We start from the raw sequence: 14,587 nt of genomic DNA, 5'->3' as shown, positions 1-14,587 counted from the left end.
TTCTTCTGTGTCAGAGAATTCTACAGGAGAATGTCAGGCGCTCCGTCTGTGATCTGAAGTGCACCTGGGTCATGCAGCAAGACAATGATCGGAAACGAACAATAAAGCCTACATGAAAATGGCTAAAAAGCAACAAATTAGACATTTTGGAATGGCCTAGTCCAGACCTAATCCCTATTGAGATGTTGTGGCAGGACTTGAAATGAGCAGTTCATGCTTGAAAACTCCCAAATATCGCTGAGTTAATGCAGGTCTGCATGCAAGAGTGGGCCAAAAGTCCTCCACAGCAATGTGAGAGACAAATCAACAACTACAGCAAGCATTTGGTTGCAGTCATTGCAACTAAAGGTGGCACCACCAGTTATTGGGTGTAAGGGGGCAATTACTTTTTCACTCATGGGCATTGGGTGTTGCATAACTTTGTACATGAAATAAATTAAATAAGAAGGTAATTGTTTGTTCACTCAGGTGCCCTTTATCTAATAAGTTTTGGTTGAAGATCTGATAACATTCAGTATCATAAATATAAACAAGTAGAGAAAATTAGAAAGGGGACAAGTACTTTTTCACGGCACTGTATGTGGAGATAGTGCTTTTCTCTGTTTTGTAGTAAAAAACATAGCGAAAGATAAGTGTTTCCGATGCCTATTCACAATTGGTCAAAATCACACGAAGCACACCCATGTTGTCATTGGAAACACTTATCTTCCGCTATCTTTTTTACTACCAAACAAAGAAACATGACATTTTCTCATATGTTGATGTTGGGGTGGTGCTGGAAATGATGAATATAAAGTAGAAAAACTGTGACGCTTCCTTTTTAATTGTGAAATTACTCTGACAATCTGCCGCAGCTGGTGAATTAGTACGGAGGATGTTTTTAAGTGCTTCTCATAGTGGTTAGTACTGCAGCTGTTCTCACAACACATATGCTTGACACTAAACTTTGGCGTTTTGCTGGTGATTTCCAAAAGTGCTGACATTCATGACTACTTGCGTGCTAATTTAAAGTTTGTGGGACAACTCTCTCTCTGTCTTGTCCACAGCAGGGGCATACTACCCGGCCCAACAGCAGTACACGTCCTCCGTGCCGGCTGCTCCAGTCATCATGAACCCTCCCCCCCAGCAGCAGCAACCACCTCCACAGCAACAGATCCACCCCAAAAGGGAGCGCAAACAGGTACAGGTAAACTCATCGTCCCACCTCTACTGTTATACACCACACACAGTTAAACTCATCACCCCACCTCTACTGTTTCATTTTGTGGTTTTATTTAGCAGATAGGATAGTGGAGAAAAGACAGCAGAGATAGGAGGAGCACAAGGTCAGTGAGTTGGATTGGAACCCATAGGGCCAGCGACGCTAACTGCTGGACTACAGGCCAGCCCACGTAGCACCTCTCCTAGATTAGACAATCAGGTATCCTGATCCCAGAATGGACAAGTAAAACAACTGGAAACACCCACCAATAAACATTAGTGGTCTGATATTATGTCAGTCAATGTTCCCCCTCATGCAGAGCAGGTTTTGGTCTTCAAAACTGATCTACTGTGTCTTCCTGTCAGGCCGGCTTACACTCTCGTGGATGTGACATGACACGTTGCCATGGTAACGAGAGGACTTGTGTGATAAACCACACTGTGCTGTGGGATAGTGTTGCATTCTGTCTAAGGAGGATTCTAGATGGGTCTACTCCTCATGATTTACGTTTCTCTTTGATTTGAAATGGATAACTTTTTACGCGATGAACTGTATTACTGAACTGTTGTGTGACTGGAGCATGTTCTTTAGGGCTGTAGTACTAGTGTGCCTCTGCTGGTCTGGATTCATCAGGTATGTCTTAGTGATGGTGAGGGGGGAAATGATAGTTACATATCAACAATATTATTTTGGACTAACATTATGTCAATACTCAAAGTATCAATTTGTATAACATATATATTTTTTACACATTTGCTAGGTAGTGTCAGCTAGAGCTAGTTGGCTGTATCTGTGCCAAAACTCCGGTATTTTTCATCATATAGCTTGCCCTTATTTTTAAATAGTGAGCCAACATGTTTTCAGCTATTTTCTCTTGTCTCTCTGCAGCAGGCATACACTGAGTGTACAAAACATTAGGAACACATTCCTAATATTGCGTTGCACCCCCTTTTACCCTCAACAGCCTACAATTTGTCAGGGCATGGACTACAAGGTGTCAGAAGCATTCCACAGGGATGCTGGCCCATTGTTGACTCCAATGCTTCCCACAGTTGTCAAGTTGGCTGCATGTCCTTTGGGTGGTGGACCATTCTTGATACACACAGGAAACTGTTGTGTGGAAAAACCCCAGCAACATTGCAGTTCTTGACACACACAAACCGTTGTGCCTGGCACCTACTACGATATCCCGTTCAAAGGCACTTAAATCTTTTATCCGAATGGCACACACAAACAATCCATGTCTCGATAGTCTCAAGGCTTAAAAATCCTCCTGTAATTAACCTGTCTCCTCACCTACACCTACACTGATTGAAGTGGCTTTAACAAGTGACATCAATAAGGGATCATAGCTTTCACCTGGTCACTCTGTCACTCAGTGTATATTGAGTCTCCAGTGTATCTGTGCTCTGTATGGTTGGACTAGTCTGATCTAGTCTCCAGTGTACCTGTGTTCTGTATGGTACGATGGGCCTGGTTGCTTTATCACTGAGATCCCCAAAGATTGGAAAGCTGCCGCAGTCATCCCCATCTTCAAAGGGGGAGACACTCTAGACCCAAACTGTTATAGACCTATATCCTGCCCTGCCTTTCTAAAATCTTCAAAAGCCAAGTTAACAGATCACCGACCATTTAGAATCCCGCGTACCTTCTCCACTATGCAATCTGGTTTCCGAGCTGGTCATGGGTGCACTTCAGCCACGGTCAAGGTCTTAAACGATATCATAACCGCCATCGATAAGACAGTACTGTGCAGCTGTCTTCATCGACCTGGCCAAGGCTTTCGACTCTTGTCAATCACCACATTCTTATCGGCAGACTCAACAGCCTTGGTTTCTCAAATGACTGCCTCTCCTGGTTCACCAACTACTTCTCTGATAGAGTTCAGTGTGTCAAATCGGCGGGGCTGTTGTCCGGACCTCTGGCAGTTTCGATGGGGTTGACACGGGGTTCAATTCTCGGGCAGACTCTTTTCTCTGTATATATCAATGATGTCGCTCTTGCTGCAGGTGATTCTCTGATCCACCTCTACGCAGACGACACCATTCTGTATACATCAAATCAAAGTTTGTCACGTGCGCCGAATACAACAGGTGTGTAGACCTTACAGTGAAATGCTTACTTACCAATAGTGCAAAAAAGGTATTAGGTGAGAAATAGGTAAGTAAATAAATAAAAACAACAGTAAAAAGACAGTGAAATACAGTAGCGAGGCTATTTACAGTAGCGAGGCTATATACAGGCACCGGTTAGTCAGGCTGATTTGAGGTAGTATGTACATGTAGATATGGTTAAAGTGACTATGCATATATGATGAACAGAGAGTAGAAGTAGTGTAAAGAGGGGATGGTTGGTGGTGGGACACAATGCAGAGACTCTGGGTAGCCATTTGATTACCTGGTTCAGGAGTGTTATGGCTTGGGGGTAAAAACTATTGAGAAGCCTTTTTGTCCTAGACTTGGCACTCCGGTACCGCTTGCCATGCGGTAGTAGAGTGAACAGTCAATGACTGGGGTCTTTGACCATTTTTAGGGCCTTTCTCTGACACCGCCTGGTGTAGAGGTCCTGGATGGCAGGCAGCTTAACCCCAGTGATTTACTGGGCCGTACTCACTACCCTCTGTAGTGCCTTTCGGTCGGAGGCCGAGCAATTGCCGTACCAGGTAGTGATGCAATCAGTCTGTATGCTCTCGTTGTTGCAGCTGTAGAAACTTTTCAGCATCTCAGGACCCATGCCAAATCTTTTTAGTTTCCTGAGGAGGAATAGGCTTTGTCGTGCCCTCTTCACAACTGTCTTTGTGTATTTGGAAAATCTGGCCCTTTGGACACTGTGCTAACAAACCTCCAAATGAGCTTCAATGCCATACAACACTCCTTCTGTGGCCTCCAACTGCTTTTAAATGCTAGTAAAACTAAGTGCATGCTCTTCAACCGATTGCTGCCTGCACCCTCCTGCCTGACTAGCATCACTACTCTGGATGGTTCTGACTTAGAATATGTGGACAACTACAAATACCTAGGTGTCTGGTTAGACAGTGAAACTGTAAAATCCCAAATTAAATCTAGAATCTGCTTCCTATTTCACAACAAAGCTTCCTTCACTCATGCTGCCAAACATAAACTGACTATCCACTGGTCCTTGACTTCGGCGTTGTCATTTACAAAATTGCCTCCAACACTCTGCTCAGCAAATTGGATGCAGTCTATCGCAGTGCCATCCGTTTTGTCACCAAAGCCCCATATACTACCCACCACTGCGACCTGTATACTCTCGTTGGCTGGCCCTCACTACATATTTGTTGCCAATCCCACTGGCTCCGGGTCGATAAGTCTTTGCTAGGTAAACTGGAGCGAATTGCAAAACTAACTGAAGCTGGAGACTTATCTCCCTCACTAACTTTAAGCATCAGCTGTCAGCAGCTTACCGATCACTGTACCTGTACACAGACAATCTGTAAATGGCACACCCAACTACTTCATCCCCATATTATTACTTATCCTCTTGCTCTTTTGCACCCCAATATTTCTACTTGCACATCATCATCTGCACATCGATCACTCCAGTGTTAATGCTAAATTGTCATTATTTTGCCTCTATGGCCTTTTTATTGCCTTACCTCCCTACTCTTCTACATTTGCACACACTGTAAATAGATTTTTCTATTGTGTTATTGATTGTACGTTTGTTTGTGTAACTGTTGTTTTTGTCACACTGCTTGGCTTTATCTTGGCCAGGTCGCAGTTGTAAAGGAGAACTTGTTCTCAACTGGCCTACCTGGTTAAATAAAGGTGAAATGTAATTCATTAATAGGAGGATGGTAAACCGGGGGGACAGGGGAGGAAGTGCTGCAGCAGCACACAGCGAGTCCGTCGTGATTCAGATAGTCTGTGTCTGAGCGTCACGTTGTCTTTCTATATGATTTCAATAATGTCTGCCAGTATGCTGGCAAACGAGTATGAAGTGTAAAGCTGTTGTTTTTCAGCAAAGCTAAGCAGGCTGTTTAGTCGTAGCTGTCTTGTAACTGTGAGGTAATTTTCTAAATATTTTCCTTTATACCACACTGCCTTCAAGCAGTGCATTGGCCTGTTTTTTTCTTCTCCACTGCTCACTTTATGAATCTCTCTCTCTGGTCTCTGGGTAGACCAAGGGGGGTTTAATGACATGTCAGCACATAGCTCAGCTCCACGTGGCTGCCGGGCTCCTCCCCCTCTGAGCCAGAAGCACAATGGCTGACCTATCTCCTCCCCTTCTCTCTCGCTCCCTCTCTGCTGCTGCTTCTGTTGCATACCCCCTCTCTCCCCCAGGAAGAGGCTGAAATGTTTTGTAGTGCCTGAGTACAGAATGACAGAAGAGCAGCTGAGAGAGAGAGATAAAGGGGGGTACACTAGCCGGAGCTCATTTGTTAAAGTTTTGAATAGTTTTTTTCTTCTCCTCCTTTTTTTCTGGACTTACTCCTCCCTCTTTCCCCCTCTATTTGGCCCCTTTTGACTGTGTGGTTCGGTGCTCAGTGGGCGGGGGCGCTTGCATTCCAGTGCTGCAGCTCCACAAGGCCAGTCACTCTGGCTTCTCTCTCGCTCGCTCTCTTTTTGTCTTTTGTCTCTCCCTCTACGTGTGTGTGAGAGCTGGGAACGAGGCTCTGCCCTGCTGGCTCTGCGAGTTGTTGAGGGAGTAGGCTAAGTGCGTTTTCCCAACCACGGTTGCAAAAGCAGCCTACTTGCTGGGAGAGGCCTGCAGGCCGACGGCTCAACTCCGGCACCAGGATGAGAGAGGCCTGCTAAGGGCTCTGGAGCCTGTCCGCGTCAGGTAAATGACTCTACCAGTGGAGGAATGTGCTGGCTCAAGCCTGTTGCTGACCACTCTTAATGTGTGTGACAGACAGAAAGAGAGCAAGGAGAGTTTGTGATAGAAAACATGTGGCTCTGTGTAAGGGCACACCTTGTAAGTGAGTAATCCATTTTTCAGAAGTTTGAAGGTGTATTGTACTGTGCTTTTCAATAACAGCACATCTGGCTGATTTTCTAGGTATAGTTTGAGTTTGTATGGAGAGAAAATAATGTCTGGCTTGCACTGGAATTTATTTGACTAAAGTTGAGTATGTCCGTAGTCTTATTTTGTTGGGGAAGAATTAGCTAAAACAAAGCAGCAATCTGTCTACAAGTCTGTTTGTCAGGCTGCATAGCTTTGTGGGGCTGGTGTTTCTTGTGTGAGTGTGAGAAATGTAGCTCTGCTGATTGAGAAGACGCTGCTAGGCCACAGCCCTACAGTGCAACACAGACTTGGCAGAGTTGGAAACAGGGCCTAGCATCATAGGAAGCAGTTAAGTTGTGACAGCTATTCTCTTCAGCTTTCTCCTCACCCTCCCTCTCTCCTTTACTCTCGTTTGTTCTCTTTTTTGCTCTCCCTCCTTTAGAAAGGGAATGAAACGAGCGAGTAACACGTTTTTCTCGAAGGTGCTCCTGCATTCTCTAAATGTTTCTTCTTGTGTCCCTCACTGTTGTCTTGTGTCCTCTCTATAGATCATAATACGAGACCCTAACCAGGGTGGTAGAGACATCACTGAGGAGATTATGTCAGGGGGCACCCGCAGTGGCACCACCCCCACACCCCCACAGGTGAGCGACGACTCTTCAGAGGTGAGCTACCGTACCCTCGTCACCAACCATCATCCCTTTACACACCTTTATCTACCATACCATCCTGTTATTGGATGTGCAGACATTTTGTTTACATATTGGGTATTGTATCTAACCTGTCACAAGGTTTTCATAAGGCTGTCATATGGTTGTGTCCACTCCAGTTACCTAATGTCTGTGTGTTGTATTCTGTCCCTTAGTCGTCTATATCTGGATCAGAGGGCCCAGCCGTTGGCCAGGCCGACGGGGAGAACGTGACACCTGTCGTGGTCAGACCAGGTGAGTTGGCCGAGGGGTCAGGTCATCTTGAAGGCCGTAGCTGGCCGTTGCTCATTGGTTCACCTTCAGTACATAGAAGTATATTTTTGTGAATTTGACTGAATCACATAGACAAAATGCTCCTTTGGAAAGGACCTGTGTATTTTTACCATTTAATGTTGAATTGATAATAAGTGGGTCATTTTAAAAATAAGATCAACAGACATGAGGGTCAATTTGAACATTAGTATGATGCTATGGGCCACTTGAGTCTGTTAACCATTACCTTTCTAAGGTGAATTTAACCAGTGGTTTTTCCTCGTGACATCTCCTTTCCTCCTCAGATGACCGAGGGAATCCTGCAGCCACTCTCATAACTGTCCCCCCAGCCCTGTCTAAAACCCCTGAACTGGTCAAGACTTACCCTGCCCCAACAGAGGTCAAACTCCCAGACACAAACAGTAAATCCCCTTCCTTATCCCAGGACCTACCCACACCCCCGTCGGTAACTACCACCCACCACACTACTGTCCCTACTACCCCCCAACCCTCAACTAGTCCTATTGCAGACATGATGGATGCTCCAGCCGCTGCTCCAGCCCCATCTGCCCCTGAAGTGCCCGCTTACCCTGCACCCCTGCCTGAACCCCGCCCCACTCCTGCAGCTGAGGAGCATCCCTCAGCTGCCAAGGAGGAGCGGGAGGAAGTGAAGATTAAAGAGGAGGTGGCGGAGGCTAGGCTGGAGGTGACTACATCATCCAAACCTGAGCCTTCCCTTGCTCCAGTGATCACCCCTAGCAGCAGCACTAATGGTATCTCTGCCACCCAGCCACCCCCAGCCAAGGAGGAGGAGCCAGCAGCCCTGATCATCAACATGCCCACCCCCAGGCAGCAGAACCCCCGGAGTCTCCCATCGCCCAGCCAGAGGAGCTCAGGCTGCCCAATGGCCTGCCGCTCCCCAGCCCCCAGGACCCTGAGAAGATGTCTGCGGAGTCGTCGGAGTGTGACGTCAGCCCCATTGCTGAGCCTGAGGTGGCTCAGTTACAGAGCGAGGCACCCATGCCTAAACTGACGCCTGTTGCAGTCACAGCAACGCCCGCCCCAATTGTCAAGGCGACGCCCACCCCCGTTGCCCAGGCGACGCCCGCCCCCATTGCCCAGGCACCGCCTGTCCTAGCTGAGACTGCTACTACTACAGTTGTAACTGCTCCCCGTGTAGAAGACGAGATGGACTCACCACCACCACAGAGCACCACCCCAGCCGGGGAGAGTTCTATGCAAGGTCAGTATCAGTCTGACTTGCTTTTTTTCTCTCTCTACTTCTTTGAAACAGTCTCCTTCTGTCTGTCTTTTTCTCTAACTGGATCCATCTGTCTGTCTATCTCATTCAACCACGTTGTCTTTCTCTATTTGAATTCCTAACCCTACCGCTTGGCACTTGGTGAAGATTAAACAGGATCTGCCCCTTGAGGTGTTGCAGTCCGACTGTGTGTGTCGAGCCTGTGTCGTGAGGGGCAGAGAGTTACCGGGTTATGTCTACGCTGAGGACCCAGAACAGTGGGTACTTGGAGTGATCACAGCTCCAACAGAAAGCCATAAAAATAAAAAGTTGGATAGGTGGCAATGTGGTAACCACTCCACCTTGATTTCTAGGTGGAGTGTGGGTGCTAGGGTTGGACTAGGGATTGGGATTGAGTGTCAATCCATAGAGGTTTATTCTGACTGTGTTGGTGGTGTTCTGCTTGTAGCTGCTGTTTCTGTGCCAAAAAAAAAGAGGAAGATGAAGGATCTGAACAAGAAGGAGGCTGTTGGAGACCTCCTGGATGCCTTTAAGGAGGTCTGTTCACATGAACCACCCACTCAATCCTTTTCAAACACACCACCCACTCAATCCTTTTCAAACACACCACCCACTCAATCCTTTTCAAACACACCACCCACTCAATCCTTTTCAAACACACCACCCACGCCATCCATATCAAACACCCCACCCACGCCATCTCGTATCAAACACGCCATCTCGTATCAAACACGCCATCTCGTATCAAACACGCCATCTCGTATCAAACACGCCATCTCGTATCAAAAACACGCCACCCACGCCGTCTCATATCAAAGCTTTAAGAATGCCTGTACAGCTGGCCCATTAAAAACCCAAGAATGAAAACAATGTACACTAACTAATACCCCCCTCCCCCTCTCTCCCTCAACCCTCTTCTTCTCTCTCCCTCAACCCTCTTCTTCTCTCTCTCCCTCAACCCTCTTCTTCTCTCTCTCCCTCAACCCTCTTCTTCTCTCTCTCCCTCAACCCTCTTCTTCTCTCTCTCCCTCAACCCTCTTCTTCCCTCTTCTTCTCTCTCCCCTCTTTCCCTCTCTCCCTCTCCCCCTCCCTCCCCCCTCTCCCTCTCCCTCTCCCCCCCCTCCCTCTCCCCCCCCTCCCCCCCCCCTCTCCCCCCCTCCCCTTTCCCCCCTCTCTCTCCCTCTTTCTCCCTGCCTCGCTTTCTCACCCCCTCTCCAGGAGCAGGTAGTGGAGAGCACTCCTGAGCCAGAGCAGGCCACACCCACTTCTGCCTCTGACGCTAAGGAGCCCCGCCCAGCAAACACCCCTGCAGTCGAAGAGGTGGATGAGACGTGGGAGGAGAAGGAGGACAAACTGGATGCAGAGAATATCGAACCCAAGCCAGAGGATCTGAAGTACCAGTACAAAGAGGGTGGGTTCTGAACCTTGACCCGGAGATGCCCTATAACATTTCTATACTTAGAAATGTTATCCTCTTAACGTTATCCTCTACACCTTATCTCACAAGATCTGCGTGTCAGTCAAGTGAGGATGCAAAGTTTCACTTTATTGGAAATGCTTTGTCAGAGCACGAGTCATAAAGTCCCATTTGCAATCAATCTATGATTTTTAGAAGTGAAACGGAGTAATACTCAGTTCAGATGAGACTATATACCCCAACTCTACCAACCTAAACCCTGAACACTATACTGATGAAAACTCACATAAATGTGATTCATCTATAATTCCTTGTTCCTCTCCATCAGAACTATGTAGGCCTATAGACCCAGAGGAGAAGAAGAGGTATGACAGGGACTTCCTGCTGGGCTTCCAGTTCATCAGTGCCGCCATGTCCAAGCCTGAGGGCCTACCTCAGATCAGTGACGTGGTGCTGGACAAGGTACAGTACAACACTCTGTCCCCTGCTGGACTGGAGGAACCACTGCACGGTCCATTTGAGAATATATATATTTTTCTTCAGATAGACCACTTTATTTACCAGTTACTTATTTTGACTTTCTTTGTGTCCATCATTCTTTCTCTTCTGTCCTTGTTCGGTCATTCTTTCTCTCCAGGCGAATAAGGCCCCTCTCCGCCAGCTGGACCCCAGCCGTTTGCCAGGGATGAACATGGGCCCCGACTTCACACCCTCGTTTGCCAACCTGGGCAGGCCTGGAATGGGAGGAGGTGGAGGTGGCCACAGAGGAGGACCAGTGAGTTATCATGAAAAACTGTCAATCTTCTCAAAGACTACACTCAGATTCTGAAACTCTGGGATTATATTAAAAAAATGTTGACTGAATTTCTTTCCTTTTCCCTTCCCTCCTCTCCTTCAGCCCTCTGGTATGGGTGGTGGAGGACCGCGTCGCTCCCAGCAGGGCCAGCGTAAGGAACCCAGGAGGATCATCAACATCTCTTCGTCTCTGACAGAAGACGTGAAGCTCAACAAGGCTGAGAAGGCCTGGAAGCCCGCTGTCAAGAAGGCTACCAGTGGGCAAGCTGCTCCTGAGGAGGAGAGCGACGACTCGGAACAGGCCAAGACCCAGGAGCTGTTCAAGAGGGTCCGTAGTATCCTGAACAAGCTGACCCCTCAGATGTTCCAACAGCTGATGAAGCAGGTCACAGAGCTGACCATCGATACAGAGGAGAGGCTGAAGGGAGTGATAGATCTGATCTTTGAGAAGGCCATCTCTGAACCCAACTTCTCCGTGGCCTACGCCAACATGTGCCGCTGCCTTATTGGGGTGAGTAGACTCTGAAGGGTGTGTGTACATCTAGTGTGCAGGTCTTGGTTCGGTGCTGACCTCTGTTCTGTGCCACGTTTCTGAGTGGTGCCATTACACACTCATGACGTCTCCTATCACGTTCCCTCTTATGCTTTATGTGACGTCTGCAAAGCTTTCCAACCATGGCCTAAATGTTTGTGTTTTTCTGTTCCTCTCGTCAGCTCAAAGTCCCCACTACAGACAAGCCGGGAGTCACTGTGAATTTCCGCAAGCTGCTTCTGAACCGCTGTCAGAAGGAGTTTGAGAAGGACAAGGACGATGATGTAATCTTTGAGAAGAAGCAGAAAGAGCTGGACGCTGCAGCCATGGTACGAGCTGTGCTCTCAGTGACCAATTAAAATGTCCTTCACACACACTTGGTTTTGGTTTCTGTATGCGTCAGTTGACCATCTGTCTGATATGCCTCCCTCCTCCTACTTCCTGTTAAATCACTTCCTGTCTGAAGGAGGAGAAGGATCGCCTGAAGGCAGAGCTGGAGGAGGCCAAAGACAAGGCGCGGCGGCGGTCGCTAGGCAACATCAAGTTCATTGGTGAGCTATTCAAGCTGAAGATGCTGACGGAGGCCATCATGCACGACTGCATCGTCAAGCTGCTGAAGAACCACGATGAGGAGTCACTAGAGTGCCTCTGTAGACTCTTGTCAACTATAGGGAAAGACCTGGACTTTGAAAAGGCAAAGGTAACGCTGAACCAGTGTCACTAACAGACACACATCGTTTAGAACACTTATGCCAAATTATTTCTGAGAATCAGATTTACACACAAACACATACACACTAACCTGCCTGTCTCTCTTTCTGTAGCCACGTATGGACCAGTACTTTGCCCAGATGGACAAGATCATCAAGGAGAAGAAGACATCGTCCAGAATCCGCTTCATGCTGCAGGACGTACTGGACCTCAGGAGGGTAATACCTCTTAACACACACACACACCACCCACCAGTGTCTGGGGAATGCTTTAGCCCCCTCACCTAAACCTTTTGGTAATCTCTAATCTGACTGACCCTTGTCCTCTGGTTGTTATGTATCCAAGCATATCAGTAAACACTGTGTCAAACTACCATAGACAGAATATTCTCCCCTAACCCCACATTACCTCTGAATTTACCCATGACCCCAAATCACCTCTGACCCCTCATGTGCTTTACAAGCCCTCTATATGCATGCAGGTGTAGTGTATAATAGTGGGTTGTGTTGTTTTGTGTGTTGGCGTTTTACAGGCCCATAGACACCCTCACTAGTCTGTGGGTGTCGAGGGTTCTGAAGTGGGCTCAGAGGGAGACAAGGTCAGATCTTTAATACAGGGAGGCTCCCAGCTGGGCCCTTGGTGCCATAAACTGAGACTGGAGTCAGTCTGCACCCTGCAGCCAATCCCTTCTCTCCAAGCCACTGTAAACGACTCCCTCCTCTCCATGTCATTCACCATCTAGATGTTTACCTCCCTTCTAAATGGATGTGTCCCTTGATGTTCACATAAACTACTTATCCATGCCTAGTAGGCTTGGGCAGTATCCAGATTGTCCTAACTTCATAATGACCGAGTGCCATACTGGGATATTCGGTAATACCTGCGCTGAACACCAGGGGCACTATTTTCAATCCAAAGGTTAGCAATGCTAACAAGTACATGTCAAATCTAACGAACGCATGCAAACATTTTATACAGTCTCTTGACAAACTTTGCAGGACAGACATCCCACTCATAAAGTTATACAAGTAACTCAAAAATGTTAGTCTGCTGCACACGCAAAATAAATATTAAACGGAAGGGATTCTCTGCTGTTACCAAGAGGAGCTTAATTGCAAGAAGCTAACCACTTAGCTAGATAACTTGGTACTAAGTTAGCAAACCAAATACACAACTGCAGAGCATTTAGCACATTTTAGACGGTTAACTTAATAGTTCTAAGATATTTATTTGTGAATTCCGTACTATAACAAGATCACCTGGTGCGGGCTGCAGTTAATCCCAAGACTACTGGTAAAGCTTCGTAATGAAATAACAAGATCTGCGTTATCTCCTAAATTGCACAAGTTGACTGCAGGTATTTACTTAAGTAGCTACAAATATTCTAATTAATAAAAATAATGTCAAATAAATGGTTTGTGGTATTGACAGTGTTGAAAAATTTCCCGTGGGTATTTCCAAATAACCTGGTATACAGCCCAAGCCTCATGCCTATGCCCCATTCACTAAGTTTTCAGTGATTCACAAACTCACATTTCTTACTTTATTTGAAAATGACTAGTTACTAAGGGACATACAGGTATGGATCTGTAGCCTAGGCCTCTATGGTTTCCCGTAATGCAGTTACGGACTGGACTGTTCCACTTTAACTAGTTTAGTATCCAGTGACTTTTCTGAGAAAATGTTTGCAGAGCCTGTGTGTTTGTGTGTCTGTCCGACAGTGACTCGCAGTATGGTGAGAGCAGTGATGTGGTGTTACACTGGATCCTGTATCCTCACTAATGTCTTCTCCCTGTACAACACAGGTCATGTAGGTGTGTGTGAGGAGGTTTCCTACATGTTCAGACAGGGTTCCAACATGTGCACCACATAACTACGTTATAGGATCTCTATGGTTCCACCCCCAGTAAGTGTCTTACCAAAGCAGCAGTCGGGATGTTTCACAAGAGCTGATCAGCTGCACTCAGTCAGCACACTGGCCCCTGCTGTTTACTGGGAAAACACTCTAGTTTCAGTTTCCATTCTCTGGAAAAGCTGACAACGGGGTCAAGTTAGGGCAAGGCATCTCTCCCGCTCTTTCTATAGCCTGGTTGTCACCCATTTATGTCTTAGTTTATTGACTAAGTAACCTTTGCCTGAAAGAGAGATGGAGTGTTAAGAGTACGCCACACTTTTCCATCGAACTCCAATCCTCAGTTAAAGTATATTACTGTTCTCACTCTAGGGCTCACCCCATTTAGTGGACTGGTCCATTGTTTGGTCCATAATATTACTGTTCTCACTCTAGGGCTCACCCCATTTAGTGGACTGGTCCATTGTTTGGTCCATAATATTACTGTTCTCACTCTAGGGCTCACACCATTTAGTGGACTGGTCCATTGTTTGGTCCATAATATTACTGTTCTCACTCTAGGGCTCACACCATTTAGTGGACTGGTCCATTGTTTGGTCCATAATATTACTGTTCTCACTCTAGGGCTCACACCATTTAGTGGACTGGTCCATTGTTTGGTCCATAATATTACTGTTCTCACTCTAGGGCTCACCCCATTTAGTGGACTGGTCCATTGTTTGGTCCATAATATTACTGTTCTCACTCTAGGGCTCACCCCATTTAGTGGACTGGTCCATTGTTTGGTCCATAATATTACTGTTCTCACTCTAGGGCTCACACCATTTAGTGGACTGGTCCATTGTTTGGTCCATAATATTACTGTTCTCACTCTAGGGCTCACCCCAT

At 46.8% G+C, this 14,587-nt stretch overlaps 1 protein-coding gene and 1 non-coding gene across 2 annotated transcripts in view; both read left to right on the top strand.

Annotated features, from left to right (window-relative positions):
* LOC112247382 (eukaryotic translation initiation factor 4 gamma 1) overlaps positions 1–14,587 on the top strand; it is a 70,052-nt gene that overhangs the window by 39,135 nt on the left and 16,330 nt on the right. Inside the window, 13 exon segments of the mRNA XM_024416135.2 lie at positions 1,047–1,180; positions 6,718–6,834; positions 7,035–7,113; positions 7,437–8,150; positions 8,153–8,374; positions 8,841–8,929; positions 9,611–9,803; positions 10,138–10,271; positions 10,447–10,584; positions 10,708–11,115; positions 11,319–11,465; positions 11,603–11,836; positions 11,961–12,065. Of these exon segments, the coding sequence (XP_024271903.2) occupies positions 1,047–1,180; positions 6,718–6,834; positions 7,035–7,113; positions 7,437–8,150; positions 8,153–8,374; positions 8,841–8,929; positions 9,611–9,803; positions 10,138–10,271; positions 10,447–10,584; positions 10,708–11,115; positions 11,319–11,465; positions 11,603–11,836; positions 11,961–12,065 (2,714 nt within the window).
* Positions 8,551–8,682, top strand: LOC112247397. The gene has a single exon (XR_002953061.1). It is a non-coding gene; the product is annotated as a small nucleolar RNA SNORA17 (small nucleolar RNA).

The sequence above is a fragment of the Oncorhynchus tshawytscha genome, linkage group LG13 (assembly GCF_018296145.1).
Source record: "Oncorhynchus tshawytscha isolate Ot180627B linkage group LG13, Otsh_v2.0, whole genome shotgun sequence".
NCBI classification, from domain to species: domain Eukaryota; kingdom Metazoa; phylum Chordata; class Actinopteri; order Salmoniformes; family Salmonidae; genus Oncorhynchus; species Oncorhynchus tshawytscha.
Note: the sequence above shows the minus strand (reverse complement) of the source record. Positions and strands in the feature narration are given on the sequence as shown.